This window comes from Ursus maritimus, unplaced genomic scaffold, assembly GCF_017311325.1.
Source record: "Ursus maritimus isolate PB19 unplaced genomic scaffold, ASM1731132v1 scaffold_15, whole genome shotgun sequence".
Taxonomy (NCBI): domain Eukaryota; kingdom Metazoa; phylum Chordata; class Mammalia; order Carnivora; family Ursidae; genus Ursus; species Ursus maritimus.
Genome location: NW_024423897.1, coordinates 38,921,851 through 38,949,537, shown reverse-complemented (window position 1 = coordinate 38,949,537; position 27,687 = coordinate 38,921,851). Strand labels below are relative to the sequence as shown.

The 27,687-nt window shown below is 44.7% G+C and overlaps 1 protein-coding gene across 1 annotated transcript in view; it reads left to right on the top strand.

Annotated features, from left to right (window-relative positions):
• PDZD2 (PDZ domain containing 2) overlaps nucleotides 1–27,687 on the top strand; it is a 216,701-nt gene that overhangs the window by 148,777 nt on the left and 40,237 nt on the right. Inside the window, exons 6-7 of the mRNA XM_040630519.1 lie at nucleotides 20,471–20,582; nucleotides 26,329–26,474. Coding sequence (XP_040486453.1) covers nucleotides 20,471–20,582; nucleotides 26,329–26,474 — 258 coding nt within the window. The remainder of the gene's footprint in view (nucleotides 1–20,470; nucleotides 20,583–26,328; nucleotides 26,475–27,687) is intronic.

Below are 27,687 nucleotides of genomic sequence, written 5' to 3'. Positions count from 1 at the left end.
TGTGTGTGTGTGTGTGTGTGTGTGTGTGTGTGTGTGTGTGTTTAAGATGTGGGAAAGTGGTCCAGCTTTTGCATGTGGCTGCCCAGTTTTCCCAACACCATTTGTTGCAGAGACGGTCTTTTCCCCATTACATGTTCTGGCCTCCTTCGTCATTGATTGACCATATAGCCATGGGTTTGTTTCTGGGCTCTCCATTCTGTTCCACTGATCTCTATCTGTTTTTGTGCCAAGACCATACTCTTTTGATCACTACAGCTTTGTAGTATATCTTGAAATCTGGGATTCTGAACCCTCCAGCTTCTCTCTTCTTTTTCGAGATTGTCTTGGCTATTCTGAATCTTTTCTGTCTCCATGCAAGTTTTAGGATTCTTTGTTCTAGTTCTGTGAAAAATGCTGTTGGTAGTTTGATAGGGCTTGCATTAAATCGATAGATAAGCACACATGTATTTTTTTAAGATTTACTTATTTGTGAGAAAGAGAAAGAGAGAGTGCTGTGCATGTGGGGAGGGGGACCAGGGAGGGGCAGAGGGGGAGAGAGAGCCTTAAGCAGACCCGATGCTAAGTGTGGAGTCTGACACAGGGTTCGATCCCACAACCCCGAAATCACAACCTGAGCCAAAACCAAGAGTCGGACACCTAACCGACTGAGCTACCCAGGGGCCCCAGCACATGGGTATTTTTAAATGATCTTGTATTTACTTTTGAAACTTAGTATGACCTCAGTGATATAACCATGAACATTTCCCCCATGTCATTAAAGGGGCTTCTGAAGCATGATTTTTAATGGTTAATATTCCATAATACAAAAGTGCCATAGCTTATTTCACCAGTTTTCTACCAGAAATTCCATTTTCATCAATCACATGTATATTTGATTTTTTTCAAAGTTATAAAGAATGCTATACAGAATATCTTCATTTCCATATACCTCTGTGCACATTTTTTAAATTTTCTTATTTCCTTAAATAGCTTGAAGCAGAATTGCTTCATCAAAGGTTTTTCCCCAGAGAATGTGGATATCTCTACTCATTTGGAGATCTAGCAGTGGCCAGTTCCCATCATCACCAATAACATTATCTTTAAAAAAAGGTTACCAATTAATCATATATTGTTTTATATGTGTATTATCGTTTTGCCAAAAGCATGTCAATGCATTATGTGATGACGTAATTTATTTGGGAAACTCAGCACCAATTTTCTGCAAGTGCGTGTTTCAGTGCAGGTGTTAGGGGATCTCTGTCATGACACCCCAGGCTTTCACAGACAAATCCCAAATCCATTATCCACGTGAAACCCAAACTGATCCTGCTTGGACAGTTCTCCCTTCTCTGAGCCTCAACACCTTCGCCTTCTGCTCTGCCTTCCCCGCAAAGCACTCCCAGAGGAGGGGACTCCTGGGTTTCTCCCTGGCTCCCCAGTAATGCCTCAACACCAATCACATGTTACCATCATCTTGAGCTCTGGTTCCAGCCAGAACTGAGCCCGAGACAGAGCGCTGCAGGACCAGCAAGTGAGGAGCTGACATGAAGTATTTTCTGGATTTCACGGTGTACCCAGGGTCTGAACCACTGAGGGGAAAAAAATTCTCTTTTTCAGTTCTATGTTTATAATCCAGGACTCTCTGTTTCATCATTTTTAAATACCAATGAACCATTTAAATGAAAGAAACCTGGTACTGTTTAATCAAGTTACAAAGCCTTTTATTTCACAGATGATAATGATTAAACCTGTGCCAAACTCCACTCAGACATTGACTGTCTCTGCACCTGTAAGTCACGGTGTGCTCCAAGCACGTAGCTGAGCAAATGTGATACAAACGCTGAGGCTGTGTAGCAGGCTCACACAGCAGTGCTGGGAGATGAGCACCTGTAGGATTTCTCTTTCGTGGCTACAATAGACAGCAAGGAGATTTGCCTTTCAAAAAGGTCCAGCTGTGCTTGGAATAAAACCGTACGGTGAATATCAAATTCGAGAAGTGGAGGCAGGAAAAGGGAATGGGAACAGGACAGTGAAATTCCATGGTCGTTTGCATAATTGTCATCCATCTCAGAGGGGCCTGACTTCAGTGACAGGGCGCTCTCTCCACCATCCACTGCTCACCCCCCCACATCCAATATGGAAGATTGCCCCCTCCCCCATGCCGGCTGTGGTCCTGGTCCACGTAATTGGCCATTCTTTCTCAAGTCTGTCTTCTCCACTTTGTCTTCTGCTCTGCAATGACAATTTGTAAATTAGGAGCTGGCCATGTCGCTTAATGGTATAAAATTATTCAGTGACTCTCAATCAATCACACTGAGGTTAAAATCCCAACTCCTTAACATGGAATGCATCAGCTCCAGCCTGCCTGCAATGACGTCTGTACGTGCTCCTGGCAGCCCTACACACACACACACACACAGACAGTCCTCCCGTAGCACTGTGAGCTCCACATTCCCCAGGTGTTCCAGAACTCTCCACTACTTTGTGCCTTTATACCTGCTTTTTCAACTTGGAAGGTACTTGTCAACCCAGCCCAAATGTCACCCCTCCCCATCAATAAACCTTTCCCTGACCCGCCCCCCCCGAGTTATTTGGTCTGTGCTCTGCACTTGCATAGCACTATGAATAGACTTCAGCCATAGTGCTTACTATCTTGTTTTCATAATTTATCTTTTTATTCTTCTGTCTTCCTCATCAGACATAAACATTTCAAGGCAAAGACCATGATGCCTTAAGCATCTCTGTGCCCCTAGGGTGGTAGCATGTCTGGGATCTAATAGGTTGAAAAGAGGAAGGATTCTCCTGTGATCTCTTGCCATTCCTTGCCCACTTCTGATCTGTCCCTGGGTGCTCACCTGGTCCTCTTATGTCCTTGAGGTACAAGCCTGGGTCCGCGAGCCTCTGAGGACTCTTGTGCTTCACTCCTCTTGCCCCAAACACATGCCGTGCTTGGGCTCTTCTCCATCTGCTCTTCAGAGGGCTTGGCCCCTGCTTCTTCCACCATTGAGGGTATCACACTGTGGGGCATCGCAGTGCTGTGAGATCTGGCCTTGCTGTTTGGAGGAGAATCAGGAAGAGTAATTCCTTTCTGGTCCCTGTGGCCAGTAGAGGGAATCTCGACTCAGTTGCAGGTTTTGCACACTTGAAACGAAGACAGCATAGTGTAGCTGAGTGTGGAAGCCTGTGGAGGGCAGAGTAATAATTCCTCTGCTACCTGCCAACATCCCCGTAGAAAAGAGAGTTGGTGTTGAAAGGAATTGAGATGTTTTGCTTTGAGGCATTATGTGTGTGTCTCATCTCTGGTTATGTAAGCACTAACCTTCTTCTCAAGGACCAGATCAAGTTCAGAGTTATTTCCAAGGCCTCCCTCTGCTTGAAACTTCTATCAACATTGCACTCTGTCCCGAATCTGCTGATCACTGCTCCCTGAGCATTTAGTATATGCTGTTCTCTGTTTACTTGTGGCTGCTTATCTCTTTGGGGAAAGAAAGAAAATACTTGAAGTTTGTAAACTTTTGTAGACAGGTGTATCTCTTCGGTATATCCCAGTATCCATTGGAGTACCTTGTATTCAATACTTACTCAGTACATAGTTCTCTTTTTTTTGAGATAGCGTGTGCACATGTTCATGTGTGCATGTGAGCGGGGTGAGGGGAGAGGGGCAGAGAGAGAGAGAGAATCTCAAGCAGCACAGAGCCCTGCACAGGGCTCGATCTCATGACCCTGAGATCATACCTGAGCCAAAATCAAGTGTTGGAGGTTTAACCGACTGAGCCACCCAGGCACCCCCAGTACATATTTCTTGATCGGCTGTCTCTGGAGCAGTGGTTCTCAAAGTGGGGTCCCTGGCAAGCAGCAGCAGCATCACCTGGAAATTTGGTAGAACCACAGATCCTCAGGTCCCACCCTCGACCTGCTGATTCAGAAACTCTGAGGTTGGCAGTCAGCAATGTTGTTTAACAAGCTTTCCAGGCGATTTGGACACAGGCTAACATTTGAGAACTTCAGAGCCCTCCAATAAAAGGAGTGGTGACTGTTGTTATTGGCTATTCCAAAAAACATGTATCCTTTCTCAAGTGTAAATAATCATAGCTCCTCTTTTTAAAAATGAGGTTTTTCAGGGGGAAAGAAAATCTAGCCTCCTGAGAAAGTGGCTCCTCTCTTTTAAAATGAAGAGCGGAAGAAGAGTTTTAATATAACAGAGTACGGACTGGGTGACAACCTCTTAAGTAGTTGGGAGCCTTTTTCTATTTTAACAAAAGCAGCACTGGAAGTAATGATTGTCTTGCCAAACCTGCAATTGTCAAGGCTGGCTCGGAAGAGTTTGTTTAGGACATCAATCAGCAGGCCTGTATCCGGCTTCCTTTGACATCAAGGGAATCAGTCCTAACATTTTTGGAATCACCAGTTCGGGAAAATCTTAGACAACTTTTGGGTGATTAGGGTTTAAGAAGGAATAAAGGACCTCGTCTTTCAAAAGGGAAGAAGCGCTAAGCTGAATCTACGACTCTGTAAGTGATTTCGGTGTTTGATTCTTTGTTGGAGGGACAGTCACGAGGTGTGAGAACCTGAATCCCAGTCTTCTAGAAGAGCTAGCATCTTCCGGGGTGGATATTAATCTACATGGGGAAAGAAAGGACAGGAGCTCTTGTGTTTTGTTTGGATTGAATAACTGATAAAGTGTCAGCCCTTAGTTTCCAGAAGCGTCTGGGCACTGAGGACTTGGATTGCCGTATCTAGAAGTACCGTTTCTGGTTGAGTCGAGCTGCCCTAGGTGGGAAACCGTCTCTTGTTTTGTCCCTAAGCTAGATTTTTTTTTTTTCTGGTGAATCGAATTAGAGCCTTAGGCAAAGAACAGTGAGCACCAAGTATGTGAACTTGCAACTAGTGTTAAAATGGGAAGACCCCATATCTGACTGGAAATAGGATCGTCACAGAATGAAGTTGTTAATGCACGGAGCCTGACACAGGGCCCCCTGCACTTTTTGCAAGGGGAGCAGATGTTCTTTCCCTAAAGCCTCGAGGAGAGGGCGTTGAGACAGGCAGCTCGTGCAGGCGCAGTGCGTGGTGCTACTCCCCTCAGGGTGCGTCTGAGCACATGGCAGCTGCAACAACCGCTTAGAGACGGCTCACTCGCAAGGGTCACACATGGTCTTCCCTTCTTTCTGGGCTTCCTCTTTTTACTCATCTAACCTCTGAACTCACTTCTCCTAGGAAGTCTTCCCAGATACGCATATCCTTCATGCCTGGACCCCTAGCGTGGAATATGCCCTGTATTTTCCTTCATGGTCCTGAACACAGATTATCGTGGTGCATACGTGCATGTGCTGGCTTGCTTAATGTCATCCCCCCCCCCACTAGTAGAGGCCCCAAGTGGGCAGTCACCACGTCAGGTTTGCTTCCTTGTGTATCCCAAGGGTTCGCTGCTGGCTCTCAGTATGCACGTATCTATGGGATGGAAGGATGTGTGGACAGGTGTGGACAGTGGACATTCCCCCTCGTCATGTTTGGTCATCTTCCACTGACTTGCCCGCCTTCACCAGCACGCCATGAATTTAAAATGGGCATGGTGCTTATTGTTTGTGTCTGCAAACTAGGAGGTCTATCTGCCTCTTCCTTCTGGATTTTCCACCTGGCATAGGAATATCAATGATAGAGAAATCATTTTTCTACATATAGCCCTGGGAAAACACAGCATACCCTCCCTTAAAATAGCACATTCGTAGTAGCACCTCATTAACAAATGAGTAGATCTCTTCACTTTCTGTTCAGTTAAGGTTTGAAAGCTACAGGCTAGAGATGGAATTTAGGACTTGATTTATTTAACAAATCAACAGTAACAACAAAAGATTAAACATCCCAAGGGAGTTGGTAAAGTAGTACGTGGACCCTAAGTGAAAAGACGAGCCAAAAGGTACCAGGGAAAAGAGCATGGAGTGGAGAGTCTCAAAGATGGGGACTCTGATAAATAGAACTGCTAAGTGTCCGAGCTACAGGGGACCTTGGGGACCGGCCGGTCCACACCTTGCCTTTTATAAGCTAGAAATGTGTGTTGAGAGAGAAGCCTGCTTAGCTCTGCTCGTCCCCCCAGACGAGTCCTGTTTATGGCTCAAGGCAGCTACGAGGGAAAAGCAAGAGCGGGAAAGAAGAGGTGAATGGCCTCAGAAAGGTGTTCACAGCCCTTCTCAACTATGCCGGAGGAATGACTGCGTGGCAGACGCATCAGTGTGCGTGGGGAGCTCCGCACTCTTCTCTGTGGCTAAAATGCACAGGGACAGCGTGGTTTCAGCGGGTCCTCAGGTCTCCGGGTGCTGGTAGGAGTGGGGTAGGGCCCAGGAATTAGTTTTCAGAAGCTTCCCAGGTGACGCTGATGCTCACCCAGGTTTTGAAAAGCAAATCTTGGGGAGAAGGTGACTGCTGTCGGAAGCGGCAGGTTTCCATACACCCTTTCTTGGCCCTGTGGCAATCTCCGGGACCGGCTGCCGAGGGGCAGGGATCCCCGAGTCTCCCAGCGGGGGGGCTGGATGAGCCCCCAGACCTGTCTGTCCATGGCTTTGAGACAAGGGGAGGTGTTAGGCCCCCAGCTGCCTCCTTCCTTTCTGTAGTTTGGGGTGAGGGAGTGAGGCCATGTGTTTGAGGTGCTCGTGGGAAACTTGGAAACAGATTACCCCAGCCCACTCTGGATCCTCTGTTCCCCGGGTTGTACATTTTCCATTCCACGGTCCCAGACGGTGAACTACCCTCTCTTTCCCCTCGGAGTCCGAGACATCCCCAAGAGGTCTCCGTTCCCGTAGATGCTCCTTAAGCCAGACGTCAGCTGGCTCGGGCCACGTGTAAGAAGCTGCGTGAAGCTCAGTGCAGGGCGCAGAATTGCCAGGACAAGATAAGACACGGCTGCAATTAATGCAGGTCTGCGAAAATGAGATTTAAATCTGGGGGTGTTTTTTGTTTGGTTTGGTTTCGTACTTAAGGAGATGAAGTGATTATTTAGATGGGTGGGGGGAAAGTAAGATAAGGGTAATTATTCGGCCTGGATAAATTGCCCAGAAAACTGCTGAAGTTTGCATTAGGTTGAGTCCCGTGGCACATTCTCTGGGGCCTGTTCCAACTCGTTACCTGGCTCTCCGCTGCATTTTCCAGCGAGCAGTTTGCACTTCTCAAGGAAGTAAACAGCTCAAGTGATTTGCATTAAAAAAAGCAAATACTGTTTTCTACAGTCTCAGCACAGTGGTCTCCACAGTGCGGTGAACACAGCCAGTGGGGGGTGCCAGACTGTCCCGTGGGGCGTGGGCAGAAAGTAGTAGAACTTGTATAGCTTTTATTTCATTTTAGGTTGTTGGGGGATTTACAGTGTATGTACACATTAGTACAGTCGCATAGGGTTATAATTTATGAATCCGCGTTGGGAGTGCCTGGTGGCTACACCATCCGCAAAGGTTGGCATCCCAGCATGGAGCCTTGTGAAATACAGTTCAAGAAATCCCCTTAGTATGCAGTCAACCTTATTATCGCCTTCTGCATTTGAAAAATTCCTTCAGATTTCAATAAAAATAAAATATGGTCTACTAGAGCATGTAATACTATTTCTTTGCCCTCTTGTTAATTTCTTTTGTGAAAATAACACCATAGAAGTCATGACGCAACTTTACAAATTCAGGTAAGTTGGTTCCAATCTCTCGTGTATTCAATCCATTACCATATTCCAAGATGCCTTTCAGCTCTGCCCCCTATTACGAATTTCCCTCTTACAAATATCACCACTAATAATTTAGTTTTATATGTCCTTTGGGAGTTTAAATCTGTGATCCACACATCGAAATGTATAAAGACAAATATATTAAGGCTTGAGGAAGGTAGGCAGTTCCAAAATGAAACTGAAATGAAAACTTTTTCTGCCCTAGACAGAATGCTGGCAGTTGCACAGGAGGAAAAAACAGGGTAATATGATTCATTTGTGCACCGTATAGCTTCGGAAATCTATCTTATTTGCTTATGAGCTTCACTCAGCCTTGAAGGTAACAGAAATCCTTGAGATGTATGTGTCTTTTGAGACTGTAAATGGAGATCGTGCTGATACAGTCAGATTCTTACTCTCTTAAGAGAAACAGGATATCCCCACTTAGTTTCAATTCCAGTTATTGTGTTGGTTTTTTTTTTTTTTAGGAGAATGACAAAACCACTTTGACAGTGCATAGATGAGTTAGACAAATAGGCAGTGTATGCTAGGGAAAAAAAAAACCACACCTCGCTTGAAGACCTAATGAGCAATGGAAGATTTGGAGTTTGGGGGGTGTTTTTCCCTTTTTTCACTACATCTTATTCAAAACGGTAGTCCAGAGCCTGGAAATAAAAACAAAGCAAATGATAAGAGATCAGAAGTTCCCCTGTAGAATCCAGGGCAGACATTTCTCAAAGAAATAGTTTTGTTTAAAATTAATAGAGTTCTCCTCACCCCTATTATTGTTTGCTTGCCTAGTGTTTTTTTTTTTTTTTTTTTTTTTTAAGATTTCATTTATTTGACAGAGAGAGAGAGCGAGCACAAGCTGGGGGAGTGGCAGAGGGAGAGAGAGAAGCAGACTCCCAGCTGAGCAGGGACCTGATGTAGGGCTCGATCCCAGGACCCTGGGATCGTGACCTGAGCTGAAGGCAGACTCTTAACCGCCTGAGACACCCAGACGCCCCTGCTTGCCTAGCTTTTTGTTTGCTGTTCATTTGCTTGTTATTGATTGCCTAGCTTTTTATGTAAGTACTGGCTAATCTCAGTAAATGACATTTGCAGAAAAAGTAAACCATGCTTCTTCCTTCTGGTTCTTTCTCTTATACCTTCACTTGAAATATCCTTCCTTCTACTTCTGCCTATCAAGATTTTGAAGCCCCCCTCATCTTTCAAAGAGACTTCTCTAATAGTGCCAGCCTCTGTCATCTCTACTTTCTCTGATTGCCAATTTCATTTGTCTGTTTCTTATATCATAGCACTTAAAATCAGAAAGACCCCTCCAGATTTATAAATAAGGTAGATGTTTTCAAAAAATTTTTGGTAAAGCTGTTGTGTGGATATTCAAACTTATTTCCTCTAGCAACAGACATATTTACTTAATAGATATTTGTGGAATTATCTTTTAAGCTAGTAGAGTCAGATAGATAGCCTGCATGTCACATACACACACACATCCTCTCCTCAGCTCCAAAACATCTCTAATTCTTCCTGATGCTCTTTGCTCTGACACCAGATACAACCACAGAAGTTGGTAACATGGCCCTACAGGTGCCCACAGCCAGGTCCTGGAAGGAGCCAACACTGGACCAAAGCCCACCTGGCACTGCCATCCACATGCTACTGAGAGCTGTGCTGGGGACTCTGAGGGATACAAAGAGATAACAGACACAGTCTTCCTCTCTTAACAGGATTTATTATATTCCATAATGAATCATAGTTATTACTATACTTTTCATATTCCCCTCTTCCATATAATAAATCCTTAGGAGCCATATGCCATATCGACCCAGAGAAGGGACATCTGATTCCTTCCAGAGATCTGGGATGGCTCAATGGATGGGGTGGTGTTAGACTATTCCATATATTTTCCATAGGAACACCCACAGAAATGGGTGATACCCTAGAGCAGAAGAACAACATGCACGGTGGTCCTCAAATAGGAAATTTTATGGCCCATTCAAGGATCAACAGATAGTCTATGAAGCACAGATGTTCCGTCCGTGTTTTAAGTTGCAGACTAAGGAATTTGACTTATCTTACAAGTACTAGATTCAGTAATGGTTTTCAAGTTGAGTGACAGAGTCAGAGTATTTGTTTTAAGGTTACTCCGACAGTGAGGTAGAGAAACAGCTAGACTGCAGAGAAGCAGAGCAGTGGTGGAGGCAGAGACAGGTGTAGAGGCCTTTGCTGTAGCCCCACTGGGAAGTGACCAGAGGCTGTGCTGCAGGAAAGGTGGCCTTGAAGGTGGAAAGTCAGGAGGAAGTATGACTGATGGGTCAGGGGAGGAAGGGAGCAGGGCCAGCCTACCAGGCAGAGTGCTGGCTTCTGTGATCAAGGGGTCCTTGGTGGTAGAAAAGAAGGATAAGAATTTCCTCTCCACCTTTTTTGTGAAGGCAGGACCAATTCTAAGCAATAGTTGGAATAAGATTTTGTTTACCTTCAAAACCTCCAGTTTCCTGTCCTCTCCTCCTCTGTTGCTAGTCCTTCTCTTCACAGGTTTCCTGAAGCCTGGTGCCCTCATACTGCTCTCAGCTCCCCTACTGAGGGTACCCACAGTCTCCCCAGCCGCTAGGAGACTCCAGGCGCTCCCAAGAAGTCTTCTTTTCTCCTCCAGGTCATTTCCCCCCACCCCTTTCGCTACCAACATCAATCACAAAAAAGGCCATCCAACAAGTGAAATCTTTTCCATTTCTTCCAAGCGGTACATTTGCTAATAAAACAATCTGATTAACTCAGCTCTATGGTGGCCAATAATTCTGTGACAGTTAGCAAACTATGTGCATCTTAACAAGAGAACCCTTGTTATTTCAAAGAGTTTCCTACCGGTATCATTTAAAAATGAAATTTAAAGATAAAATCACAAAGCTTGGAATCCAAAGATGTTGTTAGAGGAAATACCATGGTAGACCAGTAAGCCTTGTCTCCGGGAGCAGCTTCCTTAAGATGCCTCTGCTTGTCAGTACCTTCCTTTCAACTTACTAAGTTATGTTTCCTAAAACTTCTCAGTTTGTTCACAGTGACTTCGGATAGGGATTGAGAGGGGAGGTGAAGGGCTAGGGTATGAACTATTCCTATAGATGAGAGGTCAGCAGTTATAAGGCCAAATCGTACACATTCCAGGCTTTGCTGGCCAGTCTCTGTTGCAGCCATTCACCTCTGGCTTTGTAATACAGAAGCAGTCATAGGCAATAAGTAAACTAATGGGCATGACTGTCTTCCACTAAAAATTTACAAAAATAGATCTGGAGCCAGATTTGGCCCCCGGACAGCAGTTTGCCAACCCCTCTATAGATGATCATGTGTGAGCCTGGGACAGCCTCTCTTACCTGCTTCCTGTGTGGGCTCCCATGAGCACACCCTAGCTTTCCAGTCAGATTCTTCAAGAAGTGCATAGCCTTAGAAATATATATCAGCAAATAAGCATGAAGTTAGTACCAGTCTTGGAAAATAAAGAGTTGAGGGTACAAATCTTATTGATCTGGAAAAGGCAGCGGAAGGCCTCAGGGTGCCCCCTGGAACTTGCCAGTACATCAACACTTAGCTGCAGTGTCTTCAGCCCAACTAGTAACCCTTCATTTAAAACCCGCCTAAATGGTATGTTCAGTTAAAATGATCTTCCATTTTTCTAAGCCAGATAATCATGTAAAACTTTCTCTAACGAAACATTTGCAGAGAGAAAACATTTGTATGGGAGTGTCTTAATTCATGCCTTGTTTTCTTTCCTCCATCCCTCGTGTTTGCTTCTTGGGTCTCTTTTAGCATGTCTTTCTTTTCTGACAGCTCACCCACCTCTACTTTTTGTGTGTCTTGTGATTTTCCTACACACACACAATTTTTTTGTTTTGCAGTTTAGGATAAAGAATATCAGGGGCCTCTGGGTGGCTCAGTCGGTTGAGCATCTGACTCTTGATTTTGGCTCAGGTTGCGATCTCGGGGTTGTGGGATCGAGCCCCACATCAGGCTCCATGCTGATTGTGGAGCCTGCTTTAGATTCTCTCTCTCTCTCCCCCTCTCCCCTGCTCTGCCATCTCTCCCTCCCTAAAAAGAAAAAAAAAAAAAAAAAAAGTCGTCCTGCTCCCAGAAATATGTCCAAGGAGAGCAGGCAGCCAGCTTCTGCTGAGAAATGACCCAAAGATCTGCCTTTAGTAGCCAGCCCACAAGCCAAAGAAGAGCTCCAGGCTCAACATGTTCTCATCCACTAGGTCATGGAACACGGCGAGCATGATAGATTCCTGCTTTGTAGAGAATGTCTGCACTCGCCTTGCCTCCATTTGAAATCAATACCAAGGAGGAACGTGCAGATTCTCCTTCTTGCGATCCACATCTGTTATTTTTGAAGAACTGAGTCCCTTGAGGACATTGTCCTCTCCTTGGGATGGTGACACATACAAACCCGCCACAGGGGAGGCAAATGTGGGCCAATGACTGATTACATTCCAACATCCTTAAAGGTGATTTCTTTGCCTCAACTTTGCAAGGGACTAAGAAATCTATTTAATCTGTATACGTAAAAATCATCCAGATAATCACCCACAAAGTCTATTAGGCCCATTCACATTGTTTGGGGATGACCAATGGGAGGAAACCAGAAACAGGCTCGGAACAAGGGCAACACTGTTTCATTTTCAGAGCCCCAGCCTGAATGCCTGGGTCTACATCAGTTGTGGCTTTTCCCCAGCTGCCTCTGATGCTCTGCACACACGTTCTATGTGTGCTAGAACATTCTGGGGTCTGGCAAGTTTTACTTTTCAGTTTTACTGTTTTCCTCTTCAGTCCTGAGTCCCTTTTGTTGGAAAGCAGTGACTCTAGTGTAGCAGTAGATTTCTGTTTTAATTTTTGCAGTCAATTCACAGGCTTCTTGCTGCTTTGGGCTGATTTTTTGTTGTTCTGATCCCTTTTTCTGAATGGTTATTCATTCCCAGCCCTGGCCTCTGTGATGGCCATCTGGTTCTCCTTCAGTCACTCAAACATCTGCTCCAGAGATTTGGAAAATGAGCTTCCTTTGGCAGCCTCAAAATAATCTGAGTGTGACTGAAGCATGAAAGGGAAATGGCCACGCTCCGCTGTCCTGTAGATACTGACCAGGGGGAGGAGCCAGCACAGCTCCCTAGGGATTTAGAGCTTGGATGTCTTCTGTCACATCTGCAGATTTTTTTTTTTTTTTCAAGTGCTGGGAACTGTAAAAACATGGCACGAACTGGGTGCAACCCATCCTCCTGCAGTTTTCCTTGGGATCGGATTTGCTTGTGTAATGGAGATAGTTGGAGATGAAAGCCACACTTTGCATGGTTTGTTTGCAAGGCTTCAAAAGTTTGCTGAGAAAGACAGATGATGCTCAGGGTTCAACATTGTATTAGTCACAGTGTGTTTAAGGAGATCTCATAACTGGTTTGGACAGCAGTTATAGAACATTTCTAAGTACTAGACTTTTAACTTGGACCCAGGGGGCCTGTCTCTAAGGTAATGATGGTTTGCTCCTCTCCTTCAGAAGAATAAAATTTACCAGAAGCTAAAACTCAATCCTAGGCTGTTTCTCCTCTGAAATTATTTCTAGCCTCATTGTCCAGTGCAGCTTTTCAGAGGTGCTGCCAAGAGAGAAAAATGTCAACATAATGACGAGATTCAAATAATTACAATCCCAACAAATTCAAACCTTCTTGTAAGTCATAATCCAAAGACATTAAAATCAAAAGTAATTAACATCCAATCTTAAATTTCCTTCACCTTTTCAGTTAAAAACCAAAGCACTTGATAGCCTCCTGCAGTTTCTCCTATTCTTTATTTTGCTCCATCTTCACAAATGAGATTCTTGATGCCGGGGAGAGGTTGTGCTCGTCAGCACCCGCAGCCTGGGTGATTTCTGTCCGGAACAAATATGGCTCTTTCAGCTCCAAGAAAGTTGGATTTGTTCAACAGCAAGTCTCTTGTATGCTTTCTCTTTTAGTGAAATGTAAATGAACAAAGACTAAATGGACCTATACCCTTGACATTTAGAAAAATGAGCCAGTCCCTCATTCCTAGACAGTTGTCCCAGGCAGACTTTATTCCCAGAACCTCATTTAATTTTGCCCAAAGACCACATCAAGAACTGTAAAAAGTCTGAGATTTTACAGTATGGTTTCATGGATGCTGGCACAAGACATGAGATTCCTGGGTCAGAGACAAACAACTTTATTACTGATGGCACAGCAAGTAGCTGTTGGCTTTCTGCAATCCCAGTTTAGAGCATCATGTTTGCATACTGTCCCCCGCAGCCCCACGTCCCATAGGAGTGATACAGAGGCGTGCAAGTAGACGCACAGGCTTGGGATCTGTGTCACAGCTAAGGAACCTGATTGTTGGCAACCAGCATCTTTTATGATAGGCGCGAAGCAAATCTGACTGCCCTTTGCTCCAGAGAGAGACGTTATCTTTATTATACTGGACCATAAACAAACCTGTCTCTTCCTTCAGAGACACTATCTTTGACTTTCAGGTGGTTTGCTCTACAAACATCCTTGAAAAGATAGATAATCCAGAGTAAAAACGGCCTATGCACGCTGCTCACAGGCCACACAGAGATGGGAGAGCCCCGTGGAGGATGGCTGCCCGGCAGCCCGTAACAGACCCAGTCAGATCAGACAAAGGGCAGCTGATGAAAATATTCTTGTCTTCTCTAAATACAACTCAGTCTGTGGCAGTTATTTGGAGTCCATAACCATGAATTTAAACGCAACTGGCAGAAATCCTCCTCCCAATCTGGATGAGGGAAATCAAGTTGGTCCTGTGTCCTGTGGTCCTATCAAGTTCGTTTATATTCAGAATCTGCTTTATTTGCCTTTGCACTTCGAGATGAAAGTAGAGGCTCCCCGATGCACTGCGGGTGTAGACTGTGCCTCTGACAGAGCTTCTGTGTTCGCTGGTGCAGGCGTTTGCAGTCCTGAGCCACATTTTCCATTTCCACCACCTCTCAGACGTGCAGAGAAGGGCTTCGACTAGAGAAAGCTGCGTTTCTCCTCCCCGTTTATTCAGCTGGAAAACACCCTCTGCAGATTCATGAACCAGACCTGCCGCTGATGATGCGGAAGCTTACCCCCCAATGAGCTTGGAAGGCTCATACTTCTGCCACCTGCTCCTGGAGATTTGTCTTTCCTCAGGTTTTGAACATTCCAGGAGTTGAGTAACACGGCTTTCTGCTACATATTTTGGGGCAGTAATTGGATATGTCTCGAGAGTTTCATATCTATCTCCTTTTGGGAAGACTCACTTGAGTTTCTGTTTAACCTGCTGTTTAAATGGACTCCTTTCTTCTTTCCCAGCCCTGCTTGCTGAGTCTGGGGGCTTGCTTTATTCATTCATTCATTCATTCATTCGTTCATTCATTTATTTGAACTTCCCTTCTTCCTTTGCTTTCTGACATCGATTTTTTTTTCCTAACATACTATTCTAGATTTCAGTCATGTGGGGCTCATCATTGTGAAAGATACGGAATTAACGAGTCTTCTGTTTTCTAAAGTATCCGTTGTCCATATGCATCTTCACCACCACCACCACCACCTCTGAGTTGCCTAATTCCAGCCAGGAATTCCCTCCCACCCCCCGGACCAGCATCAAGTTCTGGCCTATTATCATCCTGCCTGGCTCCCCTTGGTATGTCTCATGTTTGCTTCCTTTCCAGTCCTAATCTCATACTTTTCTCAGGCCACTTCCTTCAGGCCAACAAAAATAACTGTGTCCCTTTAAAATTGACCCAGGAATTTTTTTTAAATCTCCTTCTGGGCTTCTTCACCCTTCACCTTTAAATCAGTCCAAACATTCTGATCACTCTCGACAGGTTTTCCAAATCCTCCTGCTCAAGCTCTGCAGTTTTTAACCACCTCTCGTTGTCGTCTGGGCCTGAGACGTCCATAGGAGCGTCGTTGCGTTCCGTTCCCCGTGCTTTTGCCTCTTTTTCTCGGCTGGATTTCTTTAGTCCCCAGTCACGCCCTCCAATCTAGTAAAAACTAAAGTGTCTCCCCACTCGTGTGACGCCCACTTTGTGGTCAGGAACTGGCCTCCCAGGCCTCCCAGGCCTCACAGACTCCTCTCACCTGCACGGCCTGTTGTCTAGGAGCTCCGCTTTTCCTTCACGGAACCCTTTCCGTTCCTCTAGTTCATCATCGCACGTTCCTTTACCATCTCTCTGCCACTGCTTCTACTCTGATTATAAGGCCAGAGTGTGTTCTCAGATCATCCTGGATGTCCTGTGAAAACCTCGCTTCCGAAAGCATGCATTTCCAGGTACACGCATTTGGAACAGTCTTCTCAGCTGATGGGTTTGCAGTAATTTTATGGAATTTTTTTCTCATCGTGAATCCAGCAGATGGCATATTCGTGCCGGGTCACCATTTGTCTTGCTTTGTTCATTCATTAAACGTGCTGCCATGTGTAGGTAGGAAGTGGAGATGCTTATCCCTGCAGTCTACAGCTATAATCCCAGGCTGCGTAATCATCAACTCTAGAGGCACCGTGAGCGTTGGTGGGGAGAAAGCTCAAGGTGTTTTGTTTCAGCTGGACCTTCACTCTACTTCTATGATGCACGTTGGGTACTCTGCTAGTACTCCAAGTGCAGTGTTATTTAATCCTCATAATAACCCTGTTAGATCATTACCAGGTAATTTTAACCCCTTAAACCCTTTTAAGCTCGGCTCTGTTTGAACCAGGGCAGTAGTGAACTACAGAGGCCCTGGCCCTGCCCTGCTTCCGTCAGCCTGGGCCTCCATGTTCTTTATTAACTCTCGGGGTGATTCTGTTGCACTCCAAAGTTAGTCCAGGTCATTCCTGACGCTTGGGAATCTCCTCAGAATCAGATCCATTCTGAGCACCTGCGTCAGTCCCTTTCCACTCTGGCCATTGCTTCAGCCTGGCTACATCCCCACTTCCCGAGACCCTTTATGGGCAACTCCTGAGCTTTGTGGGGGGAGTTCTCTGTTCAAACTGGGTTGCGTTTGAGCTTTCTCTGATCCCAGCTTAGAATTCAGTTTTCTCAAGTTGGATCCACTTTCACATATTCATCTGCATACCGGTTTCCAGAATTTTGTTGCTGTCTTTTGTGCTCTTTGCCCTGTGAGATTATGTCTTTCATTTCAATATCTCTTCTCTGTCACTTGAGTGTGGTTTCAAATGAGAAAAAAAGGGAAATCTGCCATCTTTAATCAGAAAACTATCACTTAGGGACATCTGGGAGGCTCAGTCGGTTAAGCGTCTACCTTCGGCTCAGTTCATGATCCCAGGGTCCTGGGATCAAGTCCCCCACCAGACTCCTTGCTCAGTGGGGAGCCTGCTTCTCCCTCTGCCTGTCGTTCCCCCTGCTTGTGCATGTGCTCGCTCGCTCTCTTTCTCTCTGACAAATAAATAATCTTAAGTAAAAAAAAACAACTATCACCTAATTCTTAAACCCCATCTTTCAGATGAGGACATTGAAGCTCAAGGAGAATGACTAATGTACCTAAATCGCTAATAAACCAGGATTTGTATCCAGGCAGCTGCTCTACCACCTCACTATAAAACCAGAAGCTAAATATTCTTCTGCAGTGAGAGAGAATGTCATAGGCTGCAAGTGTAGAAAACCGTCCAAACAGAAAGGCTCTGACTTGGAAATTGGCAAATAATATTAGATTCCATTAATATAATGGCACTGTTGTATAACACATGAATTAGAAATTGCTGATGAATAATAGATTATACCAGCGGAACCAAAGGCTTTCCAGGAGAACTTTTTGCACATTTCATTTTAGAAAAACTAAAATGACATCATTTCCAGAACAGTTTGATTTGTTCTGTGCATCTAAAAAAATTAAAATACAGCAAAGGGACCGTTTAGAGTGTGGGCATTTTCCGACAACAGTCAGAAGACTGAAGAGAGGAGCATTGTGGTCAAAATTGCACTTTGTATATTATTGCTGCCTGTTCCCTGAGTTCCGAACCACCTCAAATCGTGACAGGCTGTTTTCTGTTACAAGAGGAAAAGGTTCTGTTTAAATTCGGAACCCCATGCAAACACTTTCCAGGGGTTCTGAAATCCGACGCTACTGCCTTGAGCTCAACAGTGTTACCGTCTGCATCTCTTCGAGATGTCTCTAGGTCCGTTCTGATTGGTTTTAGTTACGGGCTTTCCGTAGTAATGCAACACACACCATCTTTCGCGTAAGATTTCCTTGGTATAAGAGATGGTATTTTATAGATTATAGAAACCAAATGTCATCTCATTCTTTGGCACATTTGAGATTTTAAAAAAAGAAGAAGAAGGTTATTCCTTAAGGCTGTGATTCTCTTACTTCTAAACCGCCTCTCTCAGATTCTGAAAATAAAGAAGAGTTGGCTGCAGTTGGGCTCGCATCACAGGAGCACAGATTTGACACAGTGCGTGTTCGCTCCTGTAAAACTACGCCACTCATCCTGCACGCTCATTCTCTGCACACGTGATCTAGCCTAGATCTCGGATATATGTTATAAACAAAAAGGTGTTACTTCGGGGTCTCCATTCATTTCCTCATCTGTCAATGGAGAGAATATTTTTTACCTTGGGGCACATATTTGCTGCGAACATCTAATGGGAAAAATGTCAGGAATACGAACTCTACAGTATGGTACGGTATCGATCATCCAAAGTGTTAACTTAATTAAAAAACATCTAAGAATGTAGGGAGGGAAAATCCTCGTGACGCATGAAGCTGAAAATCAGGAGACTGAGGAGTCTCAGCCTTGCCTGTAACGAGTTGAAAAGCCTTGAGCAGGTCACTTTCCTGTCGGTTACTCCTATGAGGGCTTATGTCATCTCCAAAGTCCCTCCGATCGCGTGAAAAGCTGGGGCCACGCCAGAAAAACAGAGGAAAAATGGAAGAAGGAAACTTCCTAAGTCCAGAAACAGTGGGCCAGGATTGTTTGCTTCCCTTGACACGAGCTCCTTGGACCTGTTTTCTGAGGGTCTGGGCGTTGGCCGCTGTGGAGTCATCCAGCCCCTGACTGGGCACCGAGGAGGTAATGACGAACCCGCTGAGGAATGCCCTCTCCGAGGGCTGATAGCCCGGGTCAGGGGGTGTGAGAGGAAGAACCAGGAACTTAACTGAGTCTCCAGTAATTGCTGTTTACAGTCCGGACACAGGTTCTTTCCATGAAGCTTTTGAATTAAGCAAAGGGGAGGCCCTGAGGCTTCTCTCTGGATTATTCCTATTTGCATGTCTCCTCCTGCGCCTCAGATCTCTGGCAGGTCTCCAAGAGGGTTCATTTTGCACTGGGTGTGAATTAAATGTTACAATTCGGGGTTGGGAAAGACATCCCTCTTGAGAATCTCTAAAATCATCCTCAGGATTCCATTCTTGCCTTTACTTCGTAATTTAAACCTGGAGACCTGCCAATCCCCGACCTTGTAATAGGGATTCACCCAATTTATCTTTATGTATCGGGATTCATTTGCTTTCCCACGGCCCCTTCCTCAACTTGCCTGCAACTCCTCATTTCTCAGACCTTTTTTTTTTTGCCCTCTTTCTCATCCAGAGAGGTACTTGAACTTGAGGGGGAAGGGGGAATTTTGCAAATCTCCTATATTACATATAAGATTTACATATAGGGGCATCTAGCTGACTCAGTCTGTGGAGCATACAGGTCTTGATCTCAGGGTCATGAGTTCGAGCCCCATGTTGGGTGTGGAGCCTACTTAAAATACAAAAATTTACATATAAACAGTTACCTCTTAGAAGGAGGTGGGGTTTATCTGGGAGATTACTTTATGCATTTTCATATACTGAATTTGATATACAGTGTATAATTTTTATTATCAGTTAACATTCAGGATTTGGGGTGGGTTTTTTTTACATTATAATTATGTGATTTTTTGATGACCATGAGTGTTTCAAGATATCGTCTATGTCTTTTTAAATTCATATATGTTTCTTCACATGAATCTTACCTGTTTTAATTAATATGAATTTTTCCCTTCAGAAGCTCAAAGGAAAATAAAATTTCAAATGGGAAAACTCATTGTTTGATGTATCTCTTAAGCTTTGTACATGTAAATTTACTTCCCAAATTTTTTATATACACTCTCAAGCATGTAAGTCTCTTTTTCTTCTCTAATAAATGTAGTTTTTTGGGGTTGTTTTTAGCATTTTTGGCTTTTCTCAGTGGACCCTATAGACCCTTGAGACCTTTCTTTCTGCATCACCTCTTGGGGTCTGGTAGCAGAGGAGTACAACGTGTGGGCTGACTTTCTGGGGCTACCTGCCCGTGACCTGAGCAGAGCTAATCAGTACTCAGGAGTATAGCACACAGACAGCATGGTTGACCCAAGGGGTGTAGTTTTTGGCTGCCAAAAAAATTAACGTTTTACTGTATTTTGGAATTGAGTTTAAATTTCTGGCTTAATGTTTCTTGCAATTCGCGTTATAGGAAAAAGCACTAGTCCACAAGGCAAGAGGCCGGGGCTATCGTTGTGGCTTCGTGACACCCTCACCGCCCCCCCGCCCCGTGACCTTGACCGTTTCCTCCAGAAATGAAGTGGCCCCTGGGACCATTTCCACTTTGAAACCTGCTGCTTCTATGCTGTGCAGGGCCTGCACGCTGAGGAGGGACTTGCCGGCCCAAGGCTGTATGGTTCCAGGTTATCTGAGGGCCGGTGCTTCGATCCCGGGAAGCTTTTTTTCCTCACGTGATACCTGTACTGCTGATCTTCAAGCCTTGAGATAACTTCTGGGAGGGGATCTCATCAATGATTGCAAGCCCGCCTCTCCCATCAGCTCGGTGTTCTCTGCATTTCAGATGCCCGGGACAGATGAGCCCCAAGATTCGGGTGGCCCAGAGGAGTCCAAGGGAAACCTGGAAAGTCCCAAACAGGGCAGCAGTAAAATGAAACTCAAGAGTCGTCTTTCAGGTGAGTGGAACTCTTTGCGGCCTGTCTGAAAGGGAGCTTCTAGCCTCAGGAGTGCAAAGATAAAGTCATTAACAGAATGAGCTCTTTTCTCCAGTTAACAGCCTCCAAATTGTTTTTCCTTTAGAGAGCGCATGCCCCATGCATAAACTGCGTTGAGCCCGGCTGCCCAGGTGAATATTTTTATTTGAGTCATAATGAAGTGAATGTCAACATCTCCGTTTGTCTCTGCTCAAACCTAAATTTCCTGTGTCTATGGTTCATTTACTTCCACAGAACTTGGGTGATCCATGCCCTGTGGAATATTCCTAGTGGCCTATCTTCCTGGCAGTCTCCCCCAGGCCCTCGGTCCACCAGAACCAGGGGTAAAGCGCTGTTTACCTAATGTTAAATCTGCATCTCAAAGAAGCAGGTGGGAAAATGGGATGGGAGTTGCAGCTCTGAGAACAAAGAGATTTCACATTTCTTGGTTATAAGCTCCTAGCAGCTGGCTTGTGCCCTGAGAAAGAAAGTTCCTGTTGAAAGCCGAGGCCACGTGCAGGCACCCGTTAGGATCTGTGGGTCCTAGGCACTAACTCCCTGATGGGCTCTTTCCCCTATTAAAAAACAAACAAAAAAAAACCCTGAAAGTTGTATTTTGTGGCTGCATTCGTATAAAGATGCAAGCTGGATTCTTATTTATCTCTCCATTACTATGATGTTTATACTTAAAACTTTCTTGTGGGCCCTCGCACGGTGACTGCTGGCCTGATGGAGAAGCCAGCCCCTGCTGCCTGCCCATGAAAGGCAAAGGCGTCTCATGTGACCTTGGGCCGGTCACCTTAAGACCCTGAACTTCCTCTCCCTCACCTGAAAAAAAGGAGATCATAATCCTGGCTTTGAAAGGGCGAGCAGATTAAAAACAAACAGACAGGTACGAGCAGCCCGCCCAAGCACGGCGTGGTAACCTCCACAACCCGCCAGTCTCCTCGTCCGCACAAATCCGGGCGGAGGGGCGGTGTCTGTGCCTGCCAACGAGGACCCCACAGGCTGGCCCTCTGCTGAGTGTTCTCAGGTAAAGTGACTGGTACAGGACCCTAAAATACATCTGTTTCTTTTGACAAACCCGAGTAACAGTGAATTAGTCTGCATTTGTAACTCATTATAGTTAGGCCGTACATACCTGAACGCGGGTTTGCGACAACACAGTGACACGGCCAGAGGCTGATAAGTTGGAGGGGAGACATCGTGCCTAAGGCCCTCATGTGGAGGGCCAGCTCCCCTAAACCCCAGCTCCCCTAAAGCCCTGAGGAATAACAGAGAGAAATACATTGAATTCCTGTGTGTGTTTGGGGCCTGGACGTCACAGGGCATAGCGGATGGAGATCTTTAGGTCAGCTGTCTTGGCAGTTAATCCACACCTTATAAACAGTTCCCAGGAGGGCCACAGAGCGCTGGGGAAGTATCAGGGACCTTTGAAATCTGTGCAGTCACATTCCTCATTTTATGGATGAGACCAGAGAAGTTAAGGGAATCCCAAAGGTCACTCATTCAGTGCCAGCAGAAAGATCTGCCTCCCAGGTAGTTCTTAGCCACCCGTGGCTTCCTGAGAATCTTGACAAGAATCCTACTCCCCAGCCTGGGGCTTTATAGATAGAGATATGGGGAGGGGGTATAGCTGGGGACCTTTCAAATCCTAATTCTCTAATGCTGTCTCTCCTATTAATTTAGAACAAGCAGCACGTTCAGCTGAATAGTAAATCCACAGCTGGCTACTGTTTGCCACAAATGGATGTCACCCTCTCTTCCGGTCCTTCCCAGACGCCTGGGGCCATAATAAGCAAATTTGTCCAACAGGCATGAGGTCAGGTAGAACTGTGTTCAGTTCTCAGCTCTGCCATGAGGGGCTGTGTGACCTGCGACAAGTGACGTGACTTCTCTGGGTCTCTGTTTCTTCAGGGGCAGAGTGAGGATTATAATGTACATTTATTCTGTAAATCAGCGTATGTGAAGGACCGTGGCACTGCCCCTGCAGAATATGGCAGACACCCCACCACTGCCGTCACTAACATCACATTCATCACCGTCGTTTGCAACCTTATCATTGTTGTCTCCTCTTTCCCTCTCGAGAGGGGAAGACGCTTGAATAGGTTCGGACAAGAATATTCTTGAGAACTTTACGCCATGATAAGGCACGCACCAGAGGTAGGAAGATGGAAGTCTCTCTGGGTCGTGGTACTCAGGGGAGGCATCCAGAGGACACAAGATGAAGGAGAGCCAGGACCTTGGCAAGATTTGACAGAACCCAAGAGGAAGCAACCAGTGGTCTAGACGAGAGAGAAAAAGCACGAGAAATGTTTAGGGACAATGGGGGAAAATTGGTTAGAGAAGTTTTTGGCAACTGTTTTTCCTCCTCGGCTTTTCTGGAAGATCCAGTAATCCAGCAGGAACCATGATTGAATCCAGCAGAGCTTGTCAGAGAGATCAGGGGTAAGGAGCCCCTCGGGGTGGGAGACGGTGGTGCCGGCAAAGTGAGATAAAATGTCAGGCGATATTTATAGGCTCCCCAGTTTTGGAAAGGATGCAGGAGGAGGACAGATCGTGTCCTTTGAGAATCCGCAGGCCAGAGCCACGAATTCACGGAGCAGGGCAGTGGGAGATAAGGCTGGAAAAGTAATTTGAGACCTGTGAAAGTGGCTTACGGAGCTGGGTCTTCATGCAATGCTGTGAAATATGTTCAGTCTAAAGATATTTGAATACAGCAGATTTTAATGTGATCAGCTGCTAATTTGTCCCGTAAACTTGGCTATTTATTTCCCATTTGCTGCAAGCGAGTCAGTCTGGTATTCACCTGTCAGTGTGTTATCTGCAGACACTACCGAATGTGGTTTCTCTTCGGTTGAGGCAAGTGCCTCCCTGTCAGCTCAAAAGGCACTTTCTTCTAATAAATCTTTCTCAGATGAGTAAGCATGCCAAGAGGGATTAATCTGGCCATGAATTAGTAAGTCATGAATTATTAAGGAGGTTCTGTAAAGAAGTTCCAGCCATTTCCACTAAGATTTTTGCCGACTCTGGCTCCAGAATGACTAAAGTGATTTTATACAACATTTTTCCTGCTATTCCAACCTGAATTTTCCTTACTTCCTACTGCTTTTTTTTGCCAGCAGGCTTCCCTTTTAATTTTGGTATTTTTGATTTATCCTTGTTAATGCCCTGGGTTTGTGATCTTTTTAAATGGAAATTTCTCTTTGATTGCAAAGGAGTTTCAGGTGTTTGAAAACCTGTATCACAAAGTTAAATGTAGCTTTTGAAAAACCCAGCTTTTAGTGATGTTCATGTTAATATAACTGAATCAGCACTCTTCCAACTTTTCATCACCGTTGCAGACTCCATATATTTAAAAGAGTACAGAATCATCCTGTTTTATTCCATGAAAAACTTTCTGAGAAGTGTTTAGGTAAATTGAATTTTAGGTCATCAAGTAAAACATAGTCTAGGAGAATTTGATATTACAAAGAATCTGTATGTGTATATAGCTATACACACACACATACGTATATATACGTTTATAATGAATTTTGTAAACATTGTAATGTGATTAAGAGCTATATTCAGTGTAATTGAGCCATCATTTAAAATTAAAATCCCTTAAATTATCTTATTTTAAAATAGCATGTAATATAAATTAGGTACTGATAAAGGTGTCTTTAAAAATTACTATAAAAATTTCCTAAGACACAAAAGGGAGCATAAAGGGAAAGCATAAGGGAAAAATTGGTATATTGTACTACATTAAAATTATTAATTTTTGCTCATCTAAAAATACCATTAAGAGTAAAAAGCCAGGGCGCCTGGGTGGCACAGCGGTTAAGCGTCTGCCTTCGGCTCAGGGCGTGATCCTGGCGTTATGGGATCGAGCCCCACATCAGGCTCCTCTGCTACGAGCCTGCTTCTTCCTCTCCCACTCACCCTGCTTGTGTTCCCTCTCTCGCTGGCTTTTTCTATCTCTGTCAAATAAATAAATAAAATCTTTAAAAAAAAAAAAAGTAAAAAGCCGAGTCACAGACATGGAGAAGATATTTACAATACATAGATACCATGAAGGACTTATATCCAAAACATATGAACAAAAAAAAATAAAAACTCGGGTAAATCAACAAGAAAAAGAAACCCAATAAAAGAATAAGCAGAACAGTCACTTTACAATTTTATCAAATAATAATAACAGGCACTTTATAACTTTATTTAAAAAAAAAGACCACCATACAAATTTACAAGAGTAAAACAGCCAATGGACATTTGAAAGAAGCTTAGTCCAACTGGTCGTCAGTGAAATGTAAATTAAAAACCATAATGACGGCCCCTGGCTGGCTCGGTTGGTGGTACGCAGCACTCTTGATCTCGGGATTATGAGTTCAAGCCCCACGTTGGGTGTGGAGATTACTTGAAAATAAAATCTTAAAAAAAAAAAAAAAACCACAGTGAAATGTCATTATATACCCATGAGAGTGGCTAAAATTTAAAAAACTGGCACCACCAAGCATGACGAAGATGTGGGGAAACTAGGACTCACACAGAGTGGTGTTACAACATTGGGAAAGGCGGGTGTGTTCCCGTAGCTCAGCATCTCCGTCCTGGGTCTGCCCCCCACAGATAGGATTTGTATGAGAATGTTCCATAACAGTATCTTCTAGATCACGGGTCAGCAAGCTACCACCCACAGCTATATTTGTACAGACCACAAGCTAGAAATGCTTTCTACATCTTCAGTGGGTTGTAACAACAACAACAAAAAGATGTTTAGAGAATATGCAGCAGAGACCATCTGTGGCCCATAGAGCCTAAAGCATTTACTATTTGGCTTTTACCAAAAAAAAAAAAAAAAAAAAAAAAAAATTGTTGCCCCTTGTTCTAGAACTGAAACTGGAAACAAAGTCAGTGTTCATCAGCAACAGAATGGATAGCCAAATTGTGGTATGTTTATACAATGAAATAGTACACAGAAATGGGATGAACAGACGTTTAGCAACAACATAGGGACTTTCACAGACAGACGCTGAGGAGCCAGATATAAAAAAGTACATATCGTATGTGTTCATTTATATAAAGTTCAAAAATAGGCAAAAGTCATCTTTGATGTTGGAAGTCGGGATAGTGGTTACCATGGGTGAAGGGTGGTTAGTGGTGCCAAAGTGACTTTTGGGTTCCAGAAATATTCTGTTTCTTGGTCTGAGTTTTGGTTTTTGGAACATTCACTTTGTGAAATTTCATGGAACTGTATGCTTAAGACTTGTGCATATCTCTGTAAGTTTTTATTCTTTAATTAAAAAGTTTATTTAAAAAGTCATTACATGGAAAAAAAAGCACCTGCCCCAACAATGGAACTGTACCAACCACAGAGTAATGTTCCTCCATCACTAGAAAACTATTTACTGATATCATTCTCGCTGGTGCTTATCGCCTTATCAACCCTGGCTACATCTTACTTAGATGAAACGTATACATTTTCTCATATCCAGTCCAGTGCCTTCAAAGACTGGCACTTTCTTCATAATCTGTCATTAATGGCCCCAATGCATACCCATTAGGCAGAGCGTGTTGGTAGAAAGCAATGAGCTCGTGAGCTTATCTAGTACCTTGAAGGTATTAGACACTAGGCCTTCTGAAAACCATGTAGGGTGTGTGTAGATGCACCAAGTTTATACCTGATGCTCTCATGAGATTCTTCCCACCCCATATCACGCCATGGTTTTTTCCATGTTTTTACAAGGGGGTGTACACCGTCTAGAGTCTGTTGAAGAATATAATGAGCTGATGGTGCGAAATGGGGACCCCCGGATCAGGATGTTGGAAGTCTCCCGAGATGGCCGAAAGCACTCTCTTCCCCAGCTACTGGACTCGACGGGAACATCACAGGTAGTACAGTACCATGGAGCCTTTTGTTTTCTCGTACTGTCAAAGATGCCCGGTTAGGGATGGAAGCCCGGGTCTCTAGGCTTTCTTTTACTCTTTCAGAGACCAGCAAGAGCATCCATGTTGTGAAGAGCTGCCCATCTGTGTGGGCAGGGTATTTGGGACTAGAGATGTAACACAGAGAACGAGGTCTGTCCATGGAGGTTAGGAGGAAGTCAGCCTAGAATTTGAAAACAGTAGAGAAAAATAATCCTTTGTTGGATCTCAACATCTTGATCCCCTTCCTACTGTGTGTTTTGGAACTGAGAGCTGCTTTCAACTGCCAGGAGACAATGGCGCCTCACGGTCTGTGGTCAACCACCATCGCTTGTTTAGTGGGTGCGTCAGGTGTCGGCGTAACCACTGGGTGGGTGCGTGGGTGTTGGGTCATGGTGGGGGGAGTGCATGTGTGTGCCTGTACTGTGTCTGGGATGTTACCTGTTATACACTCATGACTCATACAGGCAAGGTCAGAGGGACTACGGATGGCGGTGAAGGAGGCAGTGATGTTACTATTCCAGGGCCTGCCCCAGAAGAGCTCGGGGGTCCATAATTCTTCACAGGGCTCTTCCACAATTACATCATCCTCAACCCAGTTAAAAGTGGGTAGGGAACTCCTAACCAAGTTGAAGCAGGCTCAGTCTCTGGGGAACTTGTGGAGTGTTCTTTCACCGTCAGCCAGAGGGCTCAAGAGGAACCTTGGCATCTTGCCTACAGTGGAGCAAAGATGGAGGCAGAGGGTGGAGCGGCGACGTCCATAAGTGCATGTAGACTCATAGATCGTAGAGATGAAAAGGACCTGGGGCAGGTCATCTGTGTCGGGTTGTTACTTTGAGTGTGTTATCACCATTTTATAGACAGGACAGTGAATCTTAAAAAGAGTGAGTATTTCACTCGAAGCGATTTGCCGGAATCACTGGGAAGAACGTTTTACCTAGCCAGTCAAACCACCAGTGCCCGTGTTCCAGAGGCAGTTGCTGATCAGGTTATTTTGTGTGGAATCTACCCAAAGACAACTTGAGTTGGGACATGGAGAAAAAGCAGAGCAGAAAACCTGTGTGGGTCCTGGTTAAAACTCCTCCAGACCCATAGCTGGAGACAGGCCCATGGCCTGCTCAGAATAATCCAACTGGACCGACGGAGTCAGGGGGTGGATCAGAAAGTTGTAGGAGAACCA